The sequence below is a fragment of the Salvia splendens genome, chromosome 3 (assembly GCF_004379255.2).
Source record: "Salvia splendens isolate huo1 chromosome 3, SspV2, whole genome shotgun sequence".
Taxonomy (NCBI): Eukaryota; Viridiplantae; Streptophyta; class Magnoliopsida; order Lamiales; family Lamiaceae; genus Salvia; species Salvia splendens.
Genome location: NC_056034.1, coordinates 21,606,858 through 21,634,292, shown reverse-complemented (window position 1 = coordinate 21,634,292; position 27,435 = coordinate 21,606,858). Strand labels below are relative to the sequence as shown.

At 44.0% G+C, this 27,435-nt stretch overlaps 3 protein-coding genes across 8 annotated transcripts; 1 reads left to right on the top strand and 2 right to left on the bottom strand.

The window, feature by feature from the left end:
* Positions 1 to 24,057, top strand: LOC121795463. Of its 6 annotated transcripts, none has more exons than XR_006049468.1 (4): positions 1 to 161; positions 286 to 487; positions 22,807 to 23,090; positions 23,181 to 24,057. XR_006049468.1 is itself a non-coding variant. In XM_042194002.1 (4 exons), exon 1 carries the CDS (start codon positions 15,610 to 15,612, stop codon positions 17,488 to 17,490), a length of 1,881 nt encoding a protein of 626 aa, XP_042049936.1. In that variant the 5' UTR covers positions 15,601 to 15,609; the 3' UTR covers positions 17,491 to 17,777; positions 22,807 to 22,881; positions 22,999 to 23,090; positions 23,181 to 24,057. The 6 variants fall into 6 exon arrangements, 3 of the variants coding, with proteins under 3 accessions (XP_042049936.1, XP_042049935.1, XP_042049934.1); XM_042194002.1 differs by lacking the exons at positions 1 to 161; positions 286 to 487 and adding an exon at positions 15,601 to 17,777 and having other exon boundaries at positions 22,807 to 22,881; positions 22,999 to 23,090; XR_006049469.1 differs by lacking the exons at positions 22,807 to 23,090; positions 23,181 to 24,057 and adding an exon at positions 8,504 to 8,652.
* Positions 599 to 1,433, bottom strand: LOC121795464 (telomere repeat-binding protein 3-like). The gene is made up of 3 exons (XM_042194004.1): positions 1,116 to 1,433; positions 988 to 1,044; positions 599 to 906 (listed from the first exon to the last, which is right to left on the bottom strand). Exons 1-3 carry the CDS (start codon positions 1,335 to 1,337, stop codon positions 706 to 708), a joined length of 480 nt encoding a protein of 159 aa, XP_042049938.1. The 5' UTR covers positions 1,338 to 1,433; the 3' UTR covers positions 599 to 705.
* LOC121796736 lies at positions 22,182 to 23,770 on the bottom strand. The gene is made up of 3 exons (XM_042195525.1): positions 23,658 to 23,770; positions 22,793 to 23,553; positions 22,182 to 22,508 (listed from the first exon to the last, which is right to left on the bottom strand). The coding sequence occupies exons 1-3, from the start codon at positions 23,677 to 23,679 to the stop codon at positions 22,182 to 22,184; spliced, it is 1,110 nt and encodes a 369-aa protein (XP_042051459.1). The 5' UTR covers positions 23,680 to 23,770.
* Positions 24,058 to 27,435: the final 3,378 nt, after the last annotated feature.

The following is a 27,435-nucleotide window of genomic DNA, read 5'->3' as shown; positions in this document are numbered from 1 at the left end:
TCCACTTGGTACAAAGTAAATTATTAATTTCATGTGACCAAACAATTAACAGTAACAACATCAATCTTCTCATACATATCCAACTAGATACCTTAATTTTCTCTGCTCATCTCCTGGCGAGTAATCTGAAAAGATGCTCGAAAACCTTTTTTCACTGCGTAGTAAGTTTACCTTCTTAGCTTAAATTTTGCATGATATTATGTCACAGATTATAATGAGCTCCAACTATATAGCTATGTTACATGACTACTGAGTTGTTGTAACACATTTTTCTTTTGAAATCAGAAGTGAAGAGAATGAAATTGGTGGCCTTTGCGCTGATCAGTTTCCTATGCTTGGCGGCACATCAGCAGCAGAAGAGACGACGTCATGATGAAAACCATCCAAGTCGACCGCAGCATGGATAACCATCACAACATACCAAGGCAGTTCTATGACCAGTGGGGCAGCGTAGGAGATAACAATGGCGACAACAATGCCAACGAAGGTGGCTGAACCATGCATCCATTACTTCCCTAATATGCCCTCGTGTTTTTTCGGCTTTGCTGTTTCTAGTATTTTATCGTCCTACGACAATAGATAGGGTGTTTGATTGTTATTCCAAAAACGTAGGATGCTTATCGATCCGTTAGATGTGTCTGAAGAAACAGTCAGTTCAGGAAATGGCCTAACCCCTCTATTGATGATACAAACAGAACAGAAAGATCAACTACCGCTAATACTTCGTAAGATCCTTCTATAGTCGCTCAATGTAATATCGGTACTTTTATCTGGAGAAACATGGCGAATAAGTCCCGTCTTCGGTTTCCCGCCCTTGGGATAAGGGTGCATTGCCGCCAATTCACAAACGCGCAGCAAGATGGACTTTGGCAGAGGCCGCCATGCCACGTTGCGCTTCTTCTCTCCCTGCAAACCGCTTGCTTTCAAGAGAGAGATTGTGTCTCCCTAAAAACTTGCCTGATAAAAACAAACCTCAAGAGAGATTACCTGTTCATTGTGTCGTCCCTGCAAACCGCTTGCTTTCAAAAGATTTCGCCATTTGTCCTGCGATATTTGCCACCACCAAATCACATGCCATCACTGGTACGACATTTACCCGAAAAAGATGGTTTTACCTTGAGATCTAGAGAGGTACGATGGGCAGATGCAGGAAAGTAAATCTTTTTTATCCTACTCCATCTTCCAACACCATACTCAGCGACACCATCAACTAATTTTTTAACCTCAGCAATAGTCCAAAGCCTATGATGCTTCCTCCGGCCACCAACCCCGTCTCTTTTCTTTTGATATATTGCTGTTGCGCACTCATCTTTCTTTTTTGGGCTCCCAGCAAACATGGTTGGTTCCTTTATTTTCTGACTTGGTGCTGTGAGACGATCACTTTAATTTCATTAAAGGTGTAAAAATCATGGATTAAATATGCCCGGTCAATGGATTTTGACCAAATAATAAATGTGACGAGACATTTAATTTTGTGAAATTAAATGACATAGCGTCGATCTACATTTTACGTAGATAAATGTAGTATATATTCACTTTCTCAAATCCGATTTCCGGTGAGTGAGAAATAGTGGATTAAAGTTAGGCATAATTAGCTTTCAATTAAAGCTTGGAGTTGGACCTTAGGGAATAATTAACTAGAATTAATTATCCCACATTGGAGGATTAACACATCTTTTAATGTGTTTAAATTAAGTGACTTTATGTTACTTAATAATTATAGTGGACCAAGATGGGTGAAAGAGCCCACACGCGCGCGCCGCCGCCGCCGCCCGCCCGCCCGAGCCCGTGCCCGTGCACGTGCTCGCGGGCCGCAGGCCCGATCCCGATCCCGATCCCGATCTCGATCTTGGACTTGGCAATTGGTCTTTGGGTGGTCTTTGGGCTTGGTGCCTGGGCTCCGCACGCGAAAGGCATACTCCTGCCACACGCTCGTAACCGTCGGCGGTTACGAATCTGCCATGATGAGCCTTCATGGCTGTTGACCCACAGCAGTGGACTGAGCCTATAAATAGGCTAGCCACTCCATGCATCTACACTATACTAATTCACAAGCATAACAGCATAAGCACTCTCCCTCTCTCTGCATTGTCTTTCTGTCGAAGCTCTGCCCTCTCCTTCATCCAGTTCGCCGGAGCTCTGCTGATTGCGGTGCTGCATCAAAAGAGACGTAGCCGTTTTACCTTTGGGGATGACACGCCAAACCGAGAGCACTACCGGGGCGTATCTCGTCTTGCGGGAAGAGGCATCCTCGACTCGGCTATCAAACTGGTTCAGTTGTTTCGATTTCCAATTGTAATTTCATTCAGTTCAGTTTCTCTTTTTCTTCCTTTTGGGTTGTATTACGCCCGGTTGTATCTCTTGTAATCCCCAGAAACCAACAATCGCAAGACGAGATAACTTGCCTTTGAAGGAATTTGGACCATTAAACTGAACTAAAACTTTCGAAACTTTAAACACCTTTGCTGGAGATGTCGACTGAATCCAACACCGCTGCTGCCACCACCACCGCCGCCATTTCCTCCACCATGGCGACCACTGGACCCGTCAACACCTCATCAATCCCCTCGATGATGCCAACCCCCGGCTTCCCAGCCGCTTCTTCAACTGTCCCATGGGTTTGGGACAACCCTTTCGGGGCGTCCACTGGTTCCACCTTTGGTGGTTCGGTTGGTTCCACTTTTAGTGGTTCCTTCGGATCCTTTAATGGATCGAGTGCTGGGGCCTTCGGGTCTCACACGAATGCTGGGGCCTTCGGGTCTCATGCGGGTGCTAGTCCCTTCGGGGCTGGTACGACCATGACGGGCTCTATGCCCAACATAACCATGGCAGGCTCTATGCCCAACATGAATGGTGGGGGCTCTATGCCCAACCACGTTGTTGGCTCCTTCGGGGGCAACGGAATTGGTTCCTTCCATGGACCAAGTTCGGCACCTTTGGCACCAAGAATGATGCCACCTGCCGAGAAACCACCAAGTTTGGAGGATCTGACTTCAAGAGGTGGTACCAAAAGATGTTGTTCTACTTGAAAACATTGGGCGTCGCCAACTTCCTCACGGAGAACGAGCCGCCCGTGCCAAGCGACCAAGAGACTAGGCTCGAAGTCATAGCGGACTATGAGGCTTGGAGAAAAGGAGATTATCTTTGTAAAAATTTCATTCTAAGTGTTTTAGATGATAGTTTGTACAATGTATACTCCAATGTAACCACATCTAAACAAATGTGGGAAAGCCTAGAAAAGAAATATAGCATAGATAATGCTGCAGGGACTAAACAAGTTGTAGCATCCAAATTTATGGACTACAAGATGGTCGACTCTCGACCCATCATGGAGCAAGTCCAAGAGCTCCAAATGATCATCCACGCATTAGTGGCTGAAGGGATGACCTTGCCCGACAAATTCCTAAGGTGCACGATCATTGACAAACTTCCTCCCAGTTAGAAGGACTTCAAGAGCTATCTCAAACACAAGCGAAAGCAGATGACCCTTGAAGACTTGATCGTGAAGTTGCGCATTGAGGCTGATGTGCGCAAAAGCGACCAAAAGGCTAAGGGGTTCACCCCACTTGAAGCCAAAGCCAATCAGTTGGAGCGGGGCGGTCCCTCCAACAAACGCCCTCGCCCAAACCGTCCAAATGACAAAGGGAAGGGAAAGTAGCCTTCAAAGAAGTTCGAAGGCGACTGCTACAAATGTGGCAAACAAGGCCACTTTGCTAAAGACTGCCGCAGCAAGAAGAAGAAGCCGGCTGCCCACGTCGTTGAGAAGGAGTTCAAGGACTGGGACGAGAACGACCTCATTGCTGTGGTCACTGAAGAGGTTAACCTTGTTGATAACAAGGGTGGCTGGTACATCGACACCGGCGCTACTGCTCATGTCTGCTCAGATAGGAGCAAGTTTGCCTCCTACACTGCTGTTGAAGGAAGGAAGATCAACATGGGGAATCAAGCATCCTCCGAAGTCCTTGGCATCGGAAATGTGATCCTCATGATGACGTCTGGCATCACAATAACATTGAAGGATGTGCTGCATGTCCCGGACATCCGCAAGAACCTAGTGTCATGATCAATACTAGTTAATAAGGGCTTTAAACTTGTATTTGAGTCTGATAGGTTTGCTTTGTATAAGTTTGGAAAATCCCTCGGAAAAGGTTATGTAACCGATGGGCTTTTCAAACTTAGTGTGACGACTCGCAGTGTTGCTAAGCCTTTGGCTAATAAGAATAAAGCATCTACTTCCTCTTACTTGACTGAGTGTTCAAATTTGTGGCATTGTAGATTTGGACATGTAAATTCAAAAGCCATTAAAAGATTAGTAAATTTAGATTTACTAAAGACTAATGAATTGGATATCCAAGATAAATGTGAAATTTGTCTTGAAGCAAAAATGACTAAGTTGACGTTTCACTCGGTTGAACGAAGCACAAAACCCCTTGAATTAATTCACACGGACGTATGTGATTTAAAGATGGTGCTAACTCGAGGTGGTAAAAAGTACTTTATCACTTTCATAGATGATTGCACAAGGTATTGCTACATTTATCTTTTAAGAAGTAAAGATGAAGCAATAGAAGCGTTCAAAAATTATAAGAACGAAGTTGAGAATCAACTTGGTTGTAAAATCAAATCGATTCGAAGCGATAGAGGAGGCGAATATGTAGCCCCGTTTGAGGAATTATGCAACGCAAGAGGTATAATCCATCAAACGACTGCACCATATTCACCACAATCTAATGGTGTTGCAGAATGCAAAAATCGAACTCTAAAAGAGATGATGAATGCACTGCTTCTGACTTCAGGATTACCACATAACATGTGGGGGGAAGCTGTTTTGACAACCAACTTTATCTTGAATAAAATCCCTCTCAAAGGAAAAGATGTTACTCCTTATGAGTTGTGGAAGGGAAGGAAGTCATCCTACAAATACCTCAAAGTGTGGGGGTGTTTGGCAAAGGTGATGGTTCCTCCACCCAAAGAAGTTACAATAGGACCTAAAACGGTTGATTGCATCTTCATTGGATATGCACTTAACAGTAGTGCATATCGATTTGTTGTTCACAAGTCTGAAATATCGACTATCACAGTAGGAACAACAATTGAGTCGAGGAATGTTGTATTTCTCGAAAATACATTTCCTTGCAAACACAAGGAAAAAGTCTCAACCAATTCTGAAACAAGAATTGAAGAAGCCACTAGTTCTAAATCAGCGGATGCGGAACCTGAATCGCGCAAGCGTGCAAGGCCTGATCCAAAAGATACAGTACTAAGACGTGGTAATAGAGTCAGAACACCAAAAACATTTGGTCCTGACTACATTGCTTTAATATTGGATGAAGAACCAACATCGATAAAAGTAGCCTTTGCTGGCCCAGACAGGCTGCATTGGAGAGAAGCTGTTCAAAGTGAAATTGATTCAATTTTGCTAAACCACACTTGGGTGTTGGTAGATCTACCTGAAGGTGCGAAACCTCTAGGTTGCAAATGGGTACTTAAAAGGAAATTTAAGGCCGATGGAACAGTTGATAAGTATAAAGCCCGATTAGTAGTAAATGGTTTTAAACAAAAGGAAGGACATGACTTCTTCGATACGTATTCACCTGTAACAAGGATTACATCTATCCGAGTGCTTCTCGCTATTGCTGCATTGCACAATCTTGAGATTCATCAAATGGATGTAAAGACCGCGTTTCTAAATGGTGAATTAGAAGATGAAATATATATGGAGCAACCCGAAGGGTTTGTAGTACCTGGACAAGAGAAAAAGGTATGCAAGCTCGTAAAGTCTCTATATGGATTGAAACAAGCGTCATTGCAGTGGCACTTGAAGTTTGATAATGTGATGTTATCAAATGGGTTTAAAATTAACGAGTGTGACAAATGTGTCTACATCAAGAGCACTAATAACGACCATGTTATAGTATGTCTATACGTTGATGATATGTTAATCTTGGGTAGTAACACTCAAGTAATTAACGATACAAATGCCATGTTAAAGAGAAACTTTGACATGAAAGACATGGGTCTAGCCGATGTAATTCTTGGAATGAAGATTCTAAGAACGTCTGATGGAATCATCTTAACACAATCACATTATGTTGAGAAGATATTGAATAAATTCAAAGCCTATGATGGCGCGCCGGTTAAGACTCCAATTGAACTCGAAGTTCACTTGAGCAAAAACAAAGACGAGCCCGTTGCACAAGAAGAGTATGCACGGGTCATCGGGTGCATTATGTACTTGACTAATTGCACTCGACCTGACATTGCATGTGCCGTGAACAAGTTGAGTCGTTACACGAGCAATCCAAGCAAAGAGCATTGGAGAGCTCTTGTGAGGGTTTTAAGATATTTAAAACATACTCAAAATCTTGGGCTACACTTCTTGAGATACCCCCCGGTACTTGAAGGGTACTGTGATGCGAACTGGATATCCGATAATAGAGACTCACTTTCAACAAGTGGATACGTCTTCACTATTGGGGGTGGTGCTGTATCGTGGAAATCCATAAAACAGACATGTATAGCCCGATCAACAATGGAATCGGAGTTCATTGCCTTAGATAAGGCGGGTGAGGAAGCCGAGTGGCTTAAGAACTTCCTTGAAGATATTCCATTTTTGTCTAAGCCAGTGCCACCAGTGCTGATCCACTGCGATAGCCAAGCAGCTATTGGAAGGGCAAACAATGGCTTCTATAATGGTAAGTCTCGACATATACGTCGACGACATAACACTGTGAGACATTTGATCACAACAGGGGTGATTACAATTGACTATGTGAAGTCAATAGATAATCTAGCGGATCCGCTAACCAAAGGGTTAAACCATGATCAAATGAACAAGTTGCTAGAGGGAATGGGTTTGAAATCCACAAACTAAAGAATTATCATAGTGGTAACCCAACCATGATGACTGGAGATCCCAAGAACTTGGTTCAAAGGGACAACTAACCTATGAGAGTTCATGAGAAACACTCAACTATATCTATTCCCTAGAGAGCAATAGAGTGTTAGAGAACTTGTGATAAGGCTAATTTCATGCATAGGTCTAGGGATTTAATTCGTGAAATTTCTGGGTCTAACACACGTTTTAAGCCAGGTGTGTGAAGATTTTCGCCAGGTCCAGCAAAGGAGGGAGACAGTTGCGTGGACCCAGGAAGAAGGCGAAAGAGTGGACATTATGCGGAAAATTGCTCGACGGAGGAAGCCTCGGAGTTGAAGGGTAGAATAGAGATTTCTACGAAGACTCTAGAAGGTTATGTCCGCGTCTATAAAAGGGAGAAGCATGCACGCTGGAGGGATCTTCTCGGTTGGAGACCTCGAGAACAGCTTGTAGCTTAGTTCACTTTTTCACACACTTGGGTTCTATCGTGGGGAGATTCAGGGCGTACTTGGGGTTCACCTCTAGTTTTCATACATTTCGATCTGGTCGTAACACCGTCCTTCTTAGGGCGAAGAAATAATTTATTTGGAGTTGGTTGTTTTCGAGGTTGTTTTCTGGATTATTGCAGGTTCGTGGTTAGATCTGGAAGAATGGAGTTTGTTTGTGGATGAATCGGGTTTTTAACTTGCTGATGTTGCAAGGCTGTCTGTGATTGTTGGGATTTGGAGTTGATCAGAGCAGATCTGTGAGAATCGGAGTTATGGAGCTGATTTTGCTGGGTGTTGAGTTCAGGTGGCTTGGATCCGGAGTGGATTAAGCATTCGACGTGAATCTGAGCCGTGTTGATTTAATTTTATGCCTAGCCTACGTGTTTTCATTTCATTTCGCCTAGTTTATGTAGATCTGACGTACGTCCGATTCGTAGTAAGTTTCCGGCGTCCCAATTTCTATATTCTGTTCGAATCTAGGAGTATGCTCTGTTTTCTTCATTTACGCGTCTGAGTTGGTTAGGAGATTGCATGAGTTTGTTAGTTGCAGCTTTTTCCGTACTTACCTTATTTGAATGTCATGGTCCCCACTTTTTAATTCTCTCTGCCTAGTCATATTTAGTCAGTCATTTACACGGTCTAGTGAGTAATTGTTTCTTTCGGCGTTGATGTCTGATTTTATAAGTGTTTTGTGTCCTAGGTCTAGCATTTAATTTTCGTGCCTAGGTCTAGTGGTAGTTTAAACCTCAACCCTTTTGCGTGGCAGCAGCCGCTTGTTTCCAGAGTCTCTAAGCACTACTTCACGACTCCATCTTCGTGGGATCGACCCCACTTCCCTATACTAATCCATAGTATTCGGGTTGAGGGATTTAATTTTTGAAGGGGAGTCGAGTGTGTCCAACGACAAAAACACTCTGTGTTCCTTGAGTTCCTGGACCTAGTGATCCAGCGGATTTAAGAAGCGCGGTGTCTTGACCAAGCACTTGGATAGTTTTCCCTGTAAGCACACGAAGACACGATCCGACTTGTCTCACTTCAAATGGCGCCGTTGCCGGGGATGGAGGGCGTGCTTAGTGTTAGTGTTTAGAGTATGTGGTGTAAATAATTTTTACTTGTTTTCTTTCTCTTTTGTTTGTAGTTTATGAATAGAGGCTCAGGATCTACCTACTGGAGCAACTCGACTGGGAGGAAACACGGCCAGTTTAATCGGCAGGTTAAGGACACAGCCTCTACTGTGACCACCAGATCAGGGTTCACCACAGGAGATCCGTTTCCGAGTGAATTCACTAGCGACGAATCTTGGACGTCGTCAGGACGTGAAGATCCAGAGTCCCCACCCGAATCAGAAACGGAGTCAGAAACAGGGGAAGCAGAGGAAGTAGTCATGGCGCAGGTAGTAGATCCAGATCCAAAGATCGGTTCTCTCACTGCCCACTTAGATGGAGAGCCAGCACAAGCCATAGTGATGAATCCACGCCAGAGAACTATTGAGATCAAGACAAACGTGCTCGGCATCTTGCCGACGTTCTCTGGGCGTAGAAATGAGTGTCCGTATGAGTTCTTAAATGAATTCAGTAAGTTGTGTGGTATTCAGAAGAGGCCGAATGATGCAACAGAGGAGGATTATCGCCTACGTGCGATTCCGTTTACCTTGAAGGGGGAAGCTAACACGTGGTTATTAAGGTTGCCCCCGGATTCTATCCGCATATGGAGGGATTTCAAATTGGAGTTCCTAGATTATTTCTTCCCATCCAACAAGACGAATGCACTGAAGAAAGAAATATTAGAGTGTAAGCAGGATTACGACGAATCCTTGAGTCAGTATTGGTCGAGATTTAAGGGGTTGTTGGATGCATGCCCGAACCACCGAATGATAGAGGCAGAGACCTACTCTCTGTTTTACAAAGGAGCGACTCCTGAGTCAAAGGACTTAATGAATTCCTCGAGTGGGGGGAATTTCACAAGAAAGAAGGGAAGTGAAGCAAGGGAAATCCTGGAAAAGTTGATCGACGCTAAGAAGGCATACTATAACCCTAAGAATGCAGTAAGAAGAGGGTCGGTGCATGCCGTAAGAGAGCGAGAAGATGATAAAGTGGAGGCAAGGATTGATAGGCTCGAGAAGGCTCTTTTGAACGCGATTGAGAAGACGAATCCACTGACTTCACAAGGGAATGAGAAATCTCCTGGTCCAGGAGATAGTCAAATTTAGCAATATTACGGGACCCAGGAAGGAGATTATCAGGCCCAGGTCAGTGCAATGGGTAGTTGGAATCCCGATGGGAGCTGGAATCCAGGAAGACAGAGAGATGCACCTTGGAGGAATCATCCGAATTTCAGATGGACTGACAATGAGCAGAATCAGCCAGCACCACAACAAAGTCAGCAGTTTGCACCTCAGCCCGAAAGGCAAGGTAACTGGTCAGGAAGGAATCAAGAGGGGCAGGGCAGCTGGATCAATCGGAACCAAGGAGACCACTCAAGCTGGGGGAACAGAAATCAGAATAATCAAGGGAACTCTTATGTGCCACCGCACCAAAGGAATTTTCAGAACAATTACCAGGGCCAAGGAAATCAATACAACAACTCTTCAGACGGTCAAGGGAACGCTCGTCCGAATCAAGCAAGTGGACCGACTTTGAGTATAGGGCCATGGTCCAGTCAACCACGAAAGTCACCAAAGAGTATCGATGATATGGTGCACGACCTCGTCAGTTCTCAGCAACATATGCAAAGCAACCTGCAATCGAACAATGACATAGTGCACAAGCTTCAAGATGCTCAACAGGAGCAAAAGGCAGCCATGGATATGCTGGCTAAACAATTGTCCCAAATAGCCACTTCTTTGAGAGATATGAGGGGAAATGAGGGAAAGATTCCCGCCTCCGTAAGGCCACTAGATAGGGCGAATATAAGTCAGGTTACCTTGAGATCCGGGAAGGCATATGATGGGCCAGTGGTAAGAACGAAGGAAGCGATAAGCCCCAAGGAAGGTAAGGAAGAGGATACAATTCCTAGATCAAGGGATTCGGAAGGAGAACGTTCCTTGGTCAAGGATGACCTTAAGATAGGAGATTTGGAGAAACCCTTGCCTAAGTCAACTGAACCATTCTTCCTCGATCCAGAGCCAGTGTTTGAGAACGAGGCAGTAAGGGAAGAGACTGGAGAATTCTCAGCCGAAGGCTCTCCAGGAGCAGGAAAACGACTGAAGCCTTTCCCAAGCCGGGGGGAAGCCAAGAAGAATAAGAAAGAGCCGGTGGATTTCATGGACATTTTTGGGAAACTAGAAATTAATCTACCATTCCTGCAGGCCTTGAAATTGCCGGTGTTTAACAAGTTCATCAAGGAATTTATAGCTGGAAAGGCTAGACCCAGTGGGAAAATTTTGATAGGCGAGAATGTCTCGGCAGTGATTCAGAAGTGGAGGATGCCTTCGAAATGCAATGATCCAGGTATGTTTACTTTACCCATCTCTATTGGTGATGTGAAGATCGAGCATGCTATGTGTGATTTAGGTGCGTCGATAAATGTGTTACCATTGTCTATATACAAGAAGTTAGTAGGGGTAGGCATGGTGGACACGAAAGTTGTGATCCAATTGGCAGACAGGTCATGCATTTGTCCTGAAGGAGTGCTTGAGAATGTGATAGTGAAGGTACATGATTTCTTGTACCCAGCTGATTTCCATGTGATTAGGATGAGTGATAATGAGTCTGCAGAGTCTGGCGGAGTACTTCTAGGGAGACCTTTCCTGCGTACCGCTAAAACTATCATTGATGTTTTTGACGGTACTATCTGCCTTGATTACAATGGGGAGAAATATACATTCAGCATAGATGAGACAATGAAAAGACCTCTTGACGTTGAAAATTTGCATGTTATAGATGTTATTAACCCCTTGGTCCAGGAATATTTTGAGACAGAGTTAATGCAGGAACATATCGAGAATTCTGAGATGAGTCATGCCATTGATAGAGAAGTAGCCAGTTGGTGTCAAGCGATGAACACAAGTGAGTTATCGGATGAGGAACTAACGGAAGCAATTCTGGAATTCTGTTCAAGTCCGGAGCTAGCTAGGTCAAGGAAGACACCTTATGTGGCGAGCATGGATAGTTCTACTGAGTCTAAGAAGGGAATGACAACAGAACAAAACCCCTTGCCCTAGGAAAAAGATGTCCCCAAGAAAGAATTGAAAACACTTCCACCTGGGCTCAAGTATGCGTATCTGGAGGAGAACGAAAAACTTCCCGGTGATTATTAACAGCAGCTTGACCGAGGGACAAGAAGAGGAACTGCTGAATGTAATCAGGAGAAACAAGAAAGCCATTGGGTGGACGCTCTCTGACTTGTTGGGATCAGTCCAGATATGTGCATGCATCACATTCGTTTAGAAGAAGGAGCAACCTGTAGGGATCCGCAACGCAAGTTGAATCCGAACATGAGGGAAGAAGTGCTGAAGGAAGTATTGAAGCTGCTATCCCTAGGAATCATATATTCCATACCAGACAGTGAATGGGTTAGTCCCGTACATATGGTACCCAAGAAGTAAGGTATACATGTAGTTAAGAATGATAAAAATGAATTGGTCCCCACTCGACTTGTTACTGGGTGGAGGATGTGTATTGACTACCGGAAGCTGAACGAGGCTACTAAGAAGGATCACTTCCCGTTACCTTTCATTGACCAGATGTTGGAGAGGCTGGCGGGCAAGCAATATTTCTGTTTCCTGGACGGATATAGTGGGTATTTTCAAATCTATGTGAATCCCGAGGATCAAGAGAAGACAACTTTCACGTGTCCCTTTGGAACGTATGCTTATAGGAGGATGCCGTTTGGTCTCTGCAATGCGCCAGGGACTTTTCAGCGGTGTATGATGAGTATTTTCTCGGATCTCCTAGAGGATTGCATTGAGATTTTTATGGATGACTTCACGGTGTACGGGAATTCATTTGACTCGTGTTTGGCAAGTTTGGATATAGTGCTGAGGAGGTGCCAGGAAAAGCATTTGGTTTTGAATTTCGAGAAATGCCACTTTATGGTCCCTGAAGGAATTGTCCTAGGGCATGTGGTATCGGAAAGAGGCATACAGGTAGATCAAGCAAAAATCGATGTCATCTCAAAACTGCCTTACCCGACGAATCAGAAAGAGGTGAGAGGATTCCTAGGGTATGCAGGATTTTATAGGAGGTTTATAAAGGATTTCGCGAGGATTGCTCAACCACTCACTCACTTATTGCATAACGATGTGGAGTTTGTGTTCGATGAGGAGTGCAAAAAGACTTTTCAGTTGTTGAAAGATAGACTAATATCTGCCCCCATTATTAGAGCGCCCGACTGGAATCTACCCTTTGAAATTATGTGTGACGCAAGCGACTATGCCGTGGGAGCGGTGTTAGGTCAAAGAATTGATGGAAAAAGCTATGTGATTTTTTATGCTTCCAAAACACTGAATCAAGCTCAGAAGAATTATGACACCACCGAAAAAGAAATGATGGCGGTGGTATACTCATTTGAGAAGTTTCGCCCGTACTTGCTGGGGTCGAAGGTGATCGTTTTCACGGACCACGCAGCTATTAAGTACTTGCTGGCGAAGAAGAGTCTAAACCAAGACTAATCCGTTGGGTATTACTTTTACAAGAATTTGATTGGGAAGTTAAGGACAAGAAAGGAACTGAGAACAAGGTGGCTGACCACCTAAGTCGTATTTTTCAAGGGGAGACCGAGGAAGCAATTCCAGATGCATTCCCCGAGGAACATTTGTACTATCTGGAAGAATTTCCTAGACCCATCAATTGGGAAAAGCTCATGGCATTAATAGGTCCAGGGGATGCCGAGAAAGGGAAATGTCAGACAAATGCTGAGCCGTGGTTCGCGGACCTGGCAAATTACTTAGTCACTGGAGAGGTGCCCAGTTCCCAAGTAATCTCCCGGGCCCAGAAGATGAAATTGAAGAGCGAGGCCAAGTACTATTTCTGGGATGACCCGTATTTGTGGCGAATGGGAGCCGACCAAGTAATCCGGAGGTGTATCCCGGAGTGGGAACAGAGGTATGTGTTGAATCATTGCCATGCCCTAGCGTGTGGAGGTCACTTTGGACCTAGGAAGACCGCAAGGAAGGTGTTGGACAGTGGGTTTTACTGGCCTACGTTGAATAATGATGCTTTTGAATTTTGTCAGAACTGTGTGAGGTGTCAACAGACCGGGGGAATCTCCAGGAGGGACGAAATGCCACAAGTTCCCATAATTGTATGTGAGATCTTCGATGTCTGGGGGATGGACTTCATGGGTCCATTTCCGTCTTCATACGGGAACACCTACATACTTGTGGCAGTGGATTATGTTTCGAAGTGGATAGAGGCAAAAGCAACCACATCGTGTGAAGCTAAAGAGGTAGCAAAGTTCCTTAGAGCTAACATTTTCAACAGGTACGGAGTGCCCAGAGCTATAATATCTGACAATAGGACACATTTCCGCAACCGGACTATTGAAGCTCTAATGAGAAGGTACGGAGTTCACCATCGCCTTTCCACACCATACCATCCTCAGAACAACGGCCAAGCAGAAATATCAAACAGAGAAATCAAAGCGATCCTGGAAAAGACGGTGAATCCGTCGAGGAAAGACTGGAGCAAGAGAATTGATGATGCATTATGGGCATACAGAACAGCATATAAAACGCCCATTGGAATGTCTCCTTACAGGTTAGTATTCGGAAAGATGTGTCACCTACCGGTGGAAATTGAGCACAAGGCGTACTGGGCGGTCAAAGAGATTAATATGAATCCTCGTGCTTGTGAGGGAGAGAGGAAACTGCAGCTCCAAGAGTTGGAAGAATTGCGACTTGAGTCTTACGAGTCAGCAATGTGGTATAAGGAAAAGACCAAGTTGTGGCATGATAAAAATCTCCGGACCAAGGAACTACAAGTTGGGCAGAAGGTTCTCCTGTTCCAGTCCCGACTCAAGTTAATGCCCGGTAAGTTAAAATCCAAATGGATTGGGCCGTACACTGTTGTGAGTTTGCGTGCAAATGGAGCAGTGGAGATCCATGGAAGTTTTTAAAACTCTACTCCTTTTCTTGTCAATGGTCATAGGGTAAAGGTATTTAGGGATAACTTGGAGATGCGTGTAGTGGACGAAATGCCATTACGCGCACTCCCTGAATTCGCCTAATCAGTCTGGGAAGTGAGTGTTCGTAAAAGCTTTCCTAGGTCCAGTATTCAAGGAGGTTTTACCATACCCTGACCTAGGAAATCTTGAGAACACTTGAACATAAATTGTAAATATTTAATCGCTTTCTTTAAATCAAGAAAAACCCAAACAAACTCAAAAAAAAATCTTCCAAAAATATTTTCGAAATACCAGACTCCTTAGGAATGTTTTTGATACTGTTATATCCTAGAAACGGGGAGTCTGGCGTTTCAGTTTTTTTTATTTAATGTTTTTTCCTAAGTATGGTTTCGCAGAAGGAATTTGCTAGGGCAAGGAGTTGAGAAGTAAAATTTTGGAGGGAGTTGGCACCGGTTCGAATTTCAAAGGACACCTTTATGGGGAGGCGTACAGTCGCTAGCGTCATGCCTACAACCGCCTGCAAACTGTCATCTCCCATACCTATCGGCTAATAACCGTGTTCTCCTTTTATTTTTCCTTACTCATTCTCTCTCTACATCCAAAATTCCCCAAATTTCTCTCTAGGTTTTCTTTCTCTAACCCTAATCAAAGAAATTTCTGTCCAAGTTTTTGTCAAAACTTCTACAGAATTCTTCATGGATAACAAGCAGAGTACCAGAAACACTTCAGGATCTGCCGATTCAAGTGCGGCGGCGTTTATGGCGGATATACTACAAAAATTTGGGGGGCCGGACAAGGCAATGGAGGCGTTTGCCATGTTCGCGGCGGTAATGGGGAAATCTATACCAGCCGTCTCGACATCTGCCGTATCACAACCGGAAACTTCAGGGGTTTCAACACCCAAACCGGTGGCTGCCGCAGAACCCACCCCCGCTGTACCAGAAGAAGCCGTCACTGTTCAAGAACCAACCGCCACAGAAACTCGCGAAGAAAAAGCAGATCTGACTGCGGGGTTGGAGTTGTTGGCCGTAAGTGAACCCAGGTTAGGTTCTGTCACTGAGGAGGTAAATCCTGTTATTGCCACTGTGATATTTGCTGAGAAGGAAATCTGTGGGTATAGATCTTTCTGCGGCTGTAGGAGTTACAGAGGGGGAAACCCCTGTCTTGGAAGAATTTGCTATGGGGGAAACCCTTGTTGTTGATAGTAATGTTTCAGAAGTGGTTGGGGGCGCCGAAGCCCAAATTGGTGAGAAAGATGTCAGAGAAGGGGAAACCCCTGAGAAGTCTGAGGGGACAGAAACCCCTGTTTACATTTCGGGGGCAACCCCATTGTTGAACAAGGAGGGAGAGGCCCTCGATGCTGAGAATGCTCAAGAACCCGTCGATGTCGGGTTGAATTTGCTCGTACACCTGACGGGGGACACCAATTCGCCAGTAAATCCGAGGGAAGAGCGAAGACAGGCTCGTCGGAGTCTGCTTGATAAGATATATGAAACCGTTCCACAGACAGAAGAAGGATTGCTGAGTCTAGAGACTGCGGCTCCTGAGCATGCAAACTCTCCTAGACCTACTGATGGGGGGAGCGACGAGGATGAGCGCAGACACGCGGCCGAGAGGAAGAGGAAGGGGAAACAGATTGCTCCTTCCTCGACCAAGAAAGCAAAAGGGAAGTCCGCTGACCACTCTCCCTCTCCACCTGCTGAAGTACCGTCCGATGTCAAGTCGGAAAACCCTAATGAGTCCAGTGACTCCGAGGAAGAACAAGAAGTGGAGCTCAATTTTGAGCCGAAAGAAATCTGGATCACTAAGGAACTGCTGAACGCGATGGGGAAGTTTGAGGACCCAAAACGTACAGCAATATATGCGGAGAAGAGTGTCGTGGGGAAATATGCCAAATCTGGGAAGATGTACGATTCGGCCGAGCTTAAAGGGATCTCAAGCAATGACGAATTTCGGGGGTATATAGGGGCAATCGGCTTTGACTGGTTGCTAAAGCATAGCACCATTGAGGTTCCGATAGACGTGGCGCGGGAATTTTTCTCGACTTTCCGGTTTAAATCCACCACCGACTTGGATGCCGATTCCATCAACTTCAGGCTCTTCAATGAAGAGCATGTGATGAGCATCAGGGAGTGGACTCTACGGATGGGTCTGCTGATGCGTACAGAAGATGACGAAGGATTATGGAATGAGAGAATGGTCGGCCCACCAAAACTCACACCAGGTTTCAAAGCGCAGAGCGCATGGGAGTTCTTGACTCACCCGAGGGTGGGTCAATTTAAAACTAGTTGCTCGAAGGCTCACCATATCGAAGACAGGGTTCTGAGGTTCGCCCAAACCTTCATTAGCTACAATCTGATGGGCACAGCCAACACCGCCTTGACAACCGCCGACTTATACTTTACCTGGTGCATGGCCACGGGTGTACGTGTCCACTTGGGTTACTGGTTAGCTCAAGCCTGCCACCAAGTAACTGCCAACCCCTCCCGGCATCTACACACATGCCACCTTCTGGGGGCTTATTTGCAGCGCAATGTGATCATGAAGATCCACAAGGCTTGCCGGGAAGTGAAGATGTGTCTACCCCCCGAGGTTTTCAATATGGAGTACTTCTTCAACAAGGGGCTACTAATCAAGCACAAGAGGGATGTCTGTTTTTACGAAGTTGGTAAGTCGGAGGCCCAGATCAAACAGGAACAAGAGGTGGCGGGAGTGAAGGACGTTACTGACGTGGGTGAAGCCAGGAAGCCAGTTGTGGAAGTGGACGCAATGAGGAAGGAAGTCAGCTGGATGAGATCCGAGATTCAAAAGGTGATGGAAGGGATAGTGGCCTTGCGGGGTAAAGGGAAGGACAGTGGTGAAGCTGAGAGAGTAAGGAAGGAAGTTGCCAGAGTACGAACGGAAATGGAAGGAATGAGAACGGAGGTTCGGAAGGTCAGGGAGGAAATAGTAGCCCTCAAGGGGCGCGTTTCTGATCTGGTGGTAATGTCGTCCCGATGTACTGAGAAGATGACGGAGGGTGTCGCGTTAATGATGACAATGATGAAGTGGTTGCGCTAGAAATTCCCGGACGCACCAATATTACTTCCAGGACCTAGTGGCTGACCCAAGGCGCCAAGTCAAGGAGATCTATCTATCCGGAAGCAGCCACAAGTCACCAAGCCTCTAATCACCCCGTCCTCTACTAGACCCATGACCTTGAAGAAGACCGTACCCGGACAGACAGAAGAGAGGAAAGAGAAGCCGGAGTCGCCGGCAAGAAAGAAAGCTAAGGTGACCCAACAGGCCGTGCCGCCCAAGTCTGGCTCCCGAGGGGGCTAGGCACCGAATTAATCCTCCCAACCCAAGTAAATTTTACTTTTCTTCTTTCATTGCTTTCTGTTTTTGCTTTCTGTTTTAATTTTCTGTGCCAGCATGCTTGTTCTGTACATATGCGTTACTACTTCCCACACTTAGCCCAATTCCTGGTCTAAGTGTGAGAAGGGGTTGAACTGTTTTGCATGTTTGGTTTTAGTTGTTGTGCTTTCTCCCACTTAGCCCGGTGTACGGTCTAAGTGTGAGAAGTTTGTTTGTTTTGGCATGTTGTTTGTCTGTTTTGTGTTCTGTTTTATGTGTTTGTACTTCCCTATTTCCCCCCTCCACTAGGATAGCTTGGGGACAAGCTTGAGTGGAGTGAGAGGGGGAGGGAATAGGTGCAGAATGTGAATGTGAGTCTTATAGTTTTTTTTTAGTTTTGTCTGTGTGTTACGTGCTGCATGAGCTAGTGGATACAATAAGGCAGAAAAATTCCCTTAGTAAGAGCGATTGAAGATAGGATATACGTCAACTTTGATGCCCTTTTCCTTAATAAACTTAAAACGGTTTGGATGAAGTGAGGACGATAGAGGATACCTTAGATAACCTAGCTGTGCAGCCCTACTATAAAGTGAGTTATAAGCCTAAACACTTTGAGCTAACTTGTAACAAATGGGCAACCACTTGATGCTTAGGGAGTAGAGTATAAAGGAGAAAAAATGGGTTATGAAGGAATAAGCTGGACAAAGTCCAGAACTGGTGGTATAAGCTGGACGAAGTCCAGAACTGGTGGTATAAGCTGGACGAAGTCCAGGGGAGGAGAAAAGTAAAAAAAAAAGAGGTATAAGTTGTACGAAGTCCAGGGGGAAAATAAAAAGAGGAAAAAAGAAGCTTAATTATCTAAGGGCAGGAAGTAAAAATTACCTGACCCAGGAAATATTTGCCTGACCCAGGAAAAAAGAGGAGATGATAAAAAGGAGAAACTCTCATAACCCAACGCATCAGTGGTGTAACTTTAACTCTGGAGCGTTTTTGATCCTAACATCCCTGGTGAGGAATGAGTGATCAAGCGAACCTAACCGCTAGGGAATCCATAGGTTTCTTGACAAACTGACGAACCGTTTGGGTGAAGAAGGAGAATTTGGAGACTGTAGACGATCCGAGAGAACTTAAGCTTGTGGGGACAGTCGCCTAAAAGTTGAAACTAGTGCATGTGTTATGTGTTGTGTTTTGTGTTCTTTGTGTGTTATTTTCTTTTCTGAGTCTGTAAGTTTTCTAGGTCTAGGTTTTTGTTTTTGTTAGATCTTGTTTGTAGAGTCGTTCTTGGGAACCGTGCATTGAAATTCGCCTTATTTCATTTTCTTGTCTTTCATACTTGAGGACAAGCATGGTTTAAGTGTGAGCAGTTTGATAAGGCTAATTTCATGCATAGGTCTAGGGCTTTAATTCGTGAAATTTCTGGGTCTAACACACGTTTTAAGCCAGGTGTGTGAAGATTTTCGCCAGGTCCAGCAAAGGAGGGAGACAGTTGCGAGGACCTAGGAAGAAGGCGAAAGATTGGACATTATGCGAAAAATTGCTCGACGGAGGAAGCTTCGGAGTTGAAGGGTAGAATAGAGATTTCTACGAAGACTCTAGAAGGTTATGTCCGCGTCTATAAAAGGGAGAAGCATGCACACTGGAGGGATCTTCTCGGTTGGAGACCTCGAGAACAGCTTGTAGCTTAGTTCACTTTTTCACACACTTGGGTTCTGTCGTGGGGAGATTCAGGGCGTACTTGGGGTTCACCTCTAGTTTTCATACATTTCGATCTGGTCGTAACATCGTCCTTCTTAGGGCGAAGAAACAATTTATTTTCCGTTTTCGTTTCTGCTGAATTCGCCGAGCTTCGCTATTCGAAGCTCGGATCTCTTTGTTTTCTGGATACTTCTCTGTTTTTATGCAAGTTTCGTTTTAGCTTATGCCGATTGTGTTGATCTTTGTTTGTTGATTATGTTTACTTGAATTCTGAGTTGGATTGTTCGAGTTGGTTGTTTTCGAGGTTGTTTTCTGGATTATTGCAGGTTCGTGGTTGGATCTGGGAGAATGGAGTTTGTCTGTGGATGAATCGGGTTTTTAACTTGCTGATGTTGCAAGGCTGTCTGTGATTGTTGGGATTTGGAGTTGATCTGAGCAGATCTGTGAGAATCGGAGTTATGGAGTTAATTTTGCTGGGTGTTGAGTTCGGGTGGCTTGGATCCGGAGTGGATTAAGCATTCGACGTGAATCTGAGCCGTGTTGATTTAATTTTATGCCTAGCCTACGTGTTTTCATTTCATTTCACCTAGTTTATGTAGATCTGACGTACGTCCGATTCGTAGTAAGTTTTCGGTGTCCCGATTTCTATATTCTGTTCGAATCTAGGAGTATGCTCTGTTTTCTTCATTTACGCGTCTGAGTTGGTTAGGAGATTGCATGAGTTTGTTAGTTGCAGCTTTTTCCGTACTTACCTTATTTGAATGTCATGGTCCCCACTTTTTAATTCTCTCTGCCTAGTCATATTTAGTCAGTCATTTACACGGTCTAGTGAGTAATTGTTTCTTTCGGCGTTGATGTCTGATTTTATAAGTGTTTTGTGTCCTAGGTCTAGCATTTAATTTCCGTGCCTAGGTCTAGTGGTAGTTTAAACCTCAACCCTTTTGCGTGGCAGCAGCCGCTTGTTTCCAGAGTCTCTAAGCACTGCTTCACGACTCCATCTTCGTGGGATCGACCCCACTTCCCTATACTAATCCATAGTATTCGGGTTGAGGGATTTAATTTTTGAAGGGGAGTCGAGTGTGTCCAACGACAAAAACACTCTGTGTTCCTTGAGTTCCTGGACCTAGTGATCCAGCGGATTTAAAAAGCGCGGTGTTTTGACCAAGCACTCGCATAGTTTTCCCTATAAGCGCACGAAGACACGATCCGACTTGTCTCACTTCAACTTGCCTAGTGGTAAAGGATAAGCCTATGACTTTTAATGGTTCTTAAGGATCTCAAAGAGATGGAGTTCTCAAAGAGACCAAGTATGGCAAGGTACTTGACTAAGAATCACCTTTGTAAGTGCGAAGTGTGGTCGCTTCATAAAACACACTTATGAATCCAAAGTGGTGTCCAAGACCGCAATGGACACAAAACGTGAGAACGGATGAGGTTGAGGTGTTTAAGCGTTAACACCATTGTCTCGGTGCACGCCGTGGGGGATTAGTTCAAAGCATCGCGCTACTAAGCCGCCTGTGTATCCGATGGTGTCGACTATGGAAGGTTCAAAGCCAACAACTACCTATCCTTATGCTTATATACCTCTCGAGGGTTGAGCTTGTGTCTGCATGCATATGCATTTGGCTATTTCCACTCATGTGGGGGATTGTAAAAATCATGGATTAAATATGCCCGGTCAATGGATTTTGACCAAATAATAAATGTGACGAGACATTTAATTTTGTGAAATTAAATGACATAGCGTCGATCTACATTTTACGTAGATAAATATAGTATATTCACTTTCTCAAATCCGATTTCCGGTGAGTGAGAAATAGTGGATTAAAGTTAGGCATAATTAGCTTTTAATTAAAGCTTGGAGTTGGAGCTTAAGGAATAATTAACTAGTGTTAATTATCCCACATTGGAGGATTAACACATCTTTTAATGTGTTTAAATTAAGTGACTTTATGTTACTTAATAATTATAGTGGACCAAGATGGGTGAAAGAGCCCACACGCGCGCCCCCCCCGCCGCCGCCCGCCCGCCCGAGCCCGTGCCCGTGCACGTGCTCGTGCTCACGGGCCGCAGGCCCGATCCCGATCCCGATCCCGATCTCGATCTTGGACTTGGCAATTGGTCTTTGGGTGGTCTTTGGGCTTGGTGCTTGGGCTTGGGCTTGGGCTTGTCCCTAGCCCAAACTTAATCTTTTTTTACCACCGCAGAGTCAGCAATCCAAGTGGCTTGACACGTCGTCAAGCGTGGCACAGTCAAAGCTGCCACGTGAGAAAAGCATTAGCTCCGCACGCGAAAGGCATACTCCTGCCACACGCTCGTAACCGTCGGCGGTTACGAATCTGCCATGATGAGCCTTCATGGCTGTTGACCCACAGCAGTGGACTGAGCCTATAAATAGGCTAGTCACTACATGCATCTACACTATACTAATTCACAAGCATAACAGCATAAGCACTCTCCCTCTCTCTGCATTGTCTTTCTGTCGAAGCTCTGCCCTCTCCTTCATCCAGTTCACCGGAGCTCTGGTGATTGCGGTGCTGCATCAAAAGAGACGTAGTCGTTTTACCTTTGGGGATGACACGCCAAACCGAGAGCACTATCAGAGCGTATCTCGTCTTGCAGGAAGAGGCATCCTCGACTCGGCTATCATACTGGTTCAGTTGTTTCGATTTCCAATTGTAATTTCATTCAGTTCAGCTTCTCTTTTTCTTCCTTTTAGGTTATATTACGCCCGATTGTATCTCTTGTAATCCCCAGAAACCAACAAAAGGGGCTCCATTTACAACTTTCTCCTTTTTCTTCTGACTTGCTGCCATGACACACTCATTCCTCTTTGTGAAATGAATATTTGTGATATATTGAACCCTTTTCAATAGGTGGGCTCCACCAACATTTTCATCCTTCTTCTGACTCCCTGGAGGGGTACCATCACTCTTTTTCATTTGATGAACAACTGGAGTACATTCATCTCTTTTCTTTTGATTCTCTGAAGCATCACAGTTATCTTTTGGTTTATTCATCAAGATTCTTGTATCTGAACTGTGCACCTGTTATATCAAATACCAACATCATTAATTAGAGTTGAACAAAAATGTTACCATGTTAGCAATAAAAGCTTGTATAAGGCTAAAATGCAATGCTAATCAGTACAACAAACCAACTTCTAGATAGGAACATTTGGACACCAAAATAAGTTTCTGAATCAAAACAGTATTACTACTGTTCACTGTTCAGAATGGAGTACAGAAAATATTTCTATATCAATTTCAATTTCAATTTCAATTTCAATTAATTAAGTGATGGTCAAACAAAATGTAGCTCCAAAACTTACCAAATTATATGCAGGACTCTCTGGACATTCTTTACGCGCTAGCAAGCCAAAGGGGACTTGAATAGCTTTCACATCAGATTCTTCAGCTGGTAATGTGATGGCTTTAGATCCCATGTGACATTTTTTGTGATTTGTAACACCGACAGACTTATCCCTAGAGATTGAAGATGAAACCTCCCGCCTTCTCTTTGAATGACGTGAAATAGGATCTACTACTTCGTCGATGTACCTTTTTGTGGGCTTACCAGATCTCTTTAGCGCAGGAAGTGCATCAGGTGGGCTTTCTGCAGACAACAAGGTTACCAATTCATCCTTCCCCTGAACTATGTTAGACTCACCACTTTGGCCTATCTGCCCATATTCATCATTTTTCTCATCTTTTGGACAGGAGGAAAACATCTCCACTGGTTGGGAAAGGTTTGTAGCATTCTCATCGGATGGTAAATCATCAAAAGAGTGTGTTGAAAAGTCAAGGACCTTGCCAATATTCTCTTGTGGTGATTTCAGAGGTTTCTTCTCAGACTCATGTTGAGGACTAGGAATTTCACAAAACTCATAACTCTTGAGATCAACTACATCATTTCGGCGTTCGTGCACTTCCATTATTTTGAATAGATCTGATTTCCACGGAGAGTCAATACCAGCACATGTAAGAACTGGACTGTCTGAAACAGAGGTCTGCAAGCATTCGCTTGAAACATATTCCAGATCTGTAATTCTTTCAGCAAATTCAACACCTGCACACCCAATACAGCAGTTTTCTTTTTGATTGGTTTTGGGTTGGGTGAGGGTAAAGAAGGAGGGTTAGCAAAATGTGCCACTTAAATGACTGGAAAGTTTAATAAGACCCTACAGGGATACTCACCTAGAAGATACTCTTCTCCCATGCTACAGAAATCATTTTGCAATCTAAAATAGCCACCGTCATCCTCAGTGTGTAATGACTTGAGTACCTACAGATGGCCATTCTCTGTGAAAATAATATAGGCAGTGAAAATTGTATTGGATTTGGATACAGACCAGGAGGAGCATTTTATGGCATCACAATGTGGGAACGCCTGCCTTTTTTCTACAATTTTCTTCTTAAAAAGGAAAGTTCATGGCATCACACTTTCGTACAGTTCTTTCTATTTTTGTTCTAGCCCATTAATGAAATTCCAGGCATTAAAGAAATACTGTGTATAACATGTGTATACAGCATATTTTCTAACAATGTCAATTATCAAGTATAAAAGCAAGAATTGGTATGTACACCAATCAGATCACCAGTGTGCAGTTTAGTGCAATTTTACAATATAGACTACTGCAAATAGACATAGGCAAGATAGAATTGAAGAAATTAGCGAAATCATCCAGATAATCACATAAGTGTCGGTTCCCCATATAGCAGACCCTCTACCCCATCTTCTTGTGTACAGACACATTTCAGTAGTAACTGTTCAAGAGACTCCTATAACCATTTCACTCAGTTGAAACAAGAACTCCTCAATATTTGAATCTACATAGGCGAGGGAGGAGAGGAGATACAAGCCCCTTCTTCAAACTCCGATTCGTATTTTTCATAGAGAAACCATTGATCAAAGATAGAACAAGATCCGTTTTAACAACCAACACTGCAGGATATACCAAAAGTGCAGGAAACCTCTTGGATGTCGATAGCTTTCTCTGAGGTCTTCTCATTAAAACACATGTCACCATCCACTGAGACATTCCCATCTTGGGGTTCTACAAGCAGGCGTTCAACATCAACTGTCCCATCTTCAAATTCAATTGTTGGAGGTCCATTCTCCATTACCTGATAAACATTATTGACAGTGGGAGAAGTATTCTATTAAAGCTTTACTAGAAGATAAGAATGTTTAAGATTATTTTACAGGAATTAAAGCATAGAAATTCATCAATTAACCATCGAAAAGTATGACCCGAGATAAAGAATAGTAGTATTATTTATGGCCACAGCATGCTTCGAACAAGCAAAAGTACAACAAACATCCTTGGTTACATTAGCATATTTCAAATAAATTGACAGTTACTGCATATGTGCTTATTTATTTTTTAGATATAATTATGAAGAGAATCACCCAAATAATAACTACACATAATATCAGACCAAAAAACCATTAAGATACAATCTAAATATATTATCATGCTTACTACAAACACGTGATTCAAATCAGGTAAGTCCATATTTAAGAAACTAGGCTTATTAAAGAAATTACTAAGTTCCCTTTAAAGTCATTCATTACCAAAGTTCAAGTCAAGTGAAGTTCTTGACACTATCCCCAAAATAGTAAATGTAGTAAGACTGTAAGAGGTGCGGACATCTTTGCCATTGCATTTTAAAAATTAGATGCGAAAAGGCAATTATGCATGCAAATTGAAAGGAAATTAGACCTGTAATCAGGTGAAAGCCTTATCTATCAAACTAAGTATCTCCAATAATTCAAGCACCTAACTGGAGAAGTTAAAAATCCATCACAAAACTAAGGTCCAGTTCGAACGATTGCAACAATCTGCACTACTAAATTCAGCGGATATTTACACTCTTCAATGCATTATTCATATCCTATCATCTAGTTCAATGGCCAATTAGCGATTTGAATTCGTAAATCCACTCTAACCGAATAAGCTACAAGATTTTGAAAACTACATATCGTTGCAAATTAGGCAAATATCATCCACCGATAATACACAACCTTGCAGCAATTAAGACAACCAAACATTAAACGAATCTTGTGAGCTACACATTCGATAGTGAACCAAAAAAAAGGAGCACATTATGAGGAGCGAAGGATGAACAAGAAAAAGCAAACCTGTTAAAAAAAATCTAACCTAAGAGCATGCACAACGGTGGCGCCGGGCCCCGCGTCCGTCCGCATCGCTGGCAAGGACGAGGCTCGCCGCTGTGCCAGCGAGCAGGACACGTGGCGAACGGCGATTGGGCAACGGCCGTTGCCTTTGAATATATTTTTTTTTATTAAAAATCGGTTTTTAATTAAAAAATCGATTAAAAATTAAAAAAAAAATCACTTCCCAAAAAAAATATATTCGTTTATTACCGTTTTTTACCACTTTTTAATTTTTTTTATTTTTTCCCCTAAAAAATACACACTTTCATCTATAAATACTCTCACTTTCACACTCAAAAATTCACATCAAACTACACAATTCTCATATTCATTCTCCCATATCCATTCTCATCTTCATTCTCTCATATCCATTCTCAATCTTTCTTCCACCCTACAACATAACAATGTCCGGCCAAGGGGATGACCACCCGCCCTCTCACGGTTGGAACCCCGAATGGTTCGGTTCACAACCGTTTCCTAGTCCGGAAATGAAATATTCGGCCCCTCCTCAAACCTAAAGTTCGGGCGTTCCGGGTGGCTACCGGCCATACCTAATCGACGATCAAGGTGCCTCCGAAGGGCGATACGGGTGGACACCAAAGCCTAGGCCGACCGCCCCCTCCCAAACTCCGACTCCTCCTACTCGCGGTGTCCGCACACCGTACACTCCGGCGGAGATGGATAAATTGTTCAAGGCGTACTTGGAAATCTCCGAAGATGCGGTGGTTGGCACGAACCAATCCGGCGAGCACTTTTGGTGGCGCGCGCTCGCCGGTACAATGAAAACCGGCCGCCGGGAACGATCGAGCGCAACGCCATTGGCCGAGCCAACGATGAAATTGGCAAGTTCAATGGCTATTTCCTCCAGGAATAGAGGAATGTTGGGAGCGGCCGGAGCGAGGTCGACGTCATCACTGCCGCGCTGAGCACCTACCAATCCATGAATTGCAAGTCGTTCAAGTACTGAGCGTTTGACAGGATACGCGGACGCACCCGAAGTATATGGGAGGCGTAACATCCTCATCTAGCGGCTCCTCCAAACGGTCAAGGTCGGTATCCCTATCCGACGCTGGCTCCGAAGAAGTGGCTAGCCAACTCGCCGGAGCTAACTTGGGTAGCCCCGACGCCGGACCGAGTGGTTCCCAACGCCGTTCGCAAGGAAGGAAGAAGGCGACGGCCAACCGCCGTCGCGCCGAACCCGCTCTCGAACCCGCTCCCTATGCGCCACCTCCACCCCCGAACTCGTTGTGGATGCTCTTAGGCCAACTCAATATGGCCGATAGGTCAACTATGACTCCCACGCAACTTCAAACGCACGAGGCCATGATATTGGGTCTCCAAAAATAATTGGGGTTAGTGCCGCCGGATCAGTAGTCTTCCACGGGTAATATTAGCCAATAATTATGTAATTTTTAATTTTTAGGAGTTTAATTATGTAATTTTTAATTTTTAGGAGTTTAATTATTTAATTTTTAATTTTTAGTATTTTAATTATGTAATTTTTAATTTTTAGGATTTTAATTATGTCTTTTTATTTTATTTGTAATTTGTAATATTTATTGTGGTTTTTTAATGAATTTTAATATTATGGAAATGTTTTTGTTTAATTGAATTTTAAATTGAATTGTGCTCGTCCTTGCGGAAGAGCACAGCTGTGGGTGTTGTGCTCTTGCCAGAGAGCAGGCAGGAATAGTGGCGCCGGGCCGACAACCGTGCTCGCTGGCAAGAGCACGGTTGTGGATGTTCTAACGCTTCAGCTGGCGGAGAGAGTAAGAAATGGAAAGTTCGTTGGGG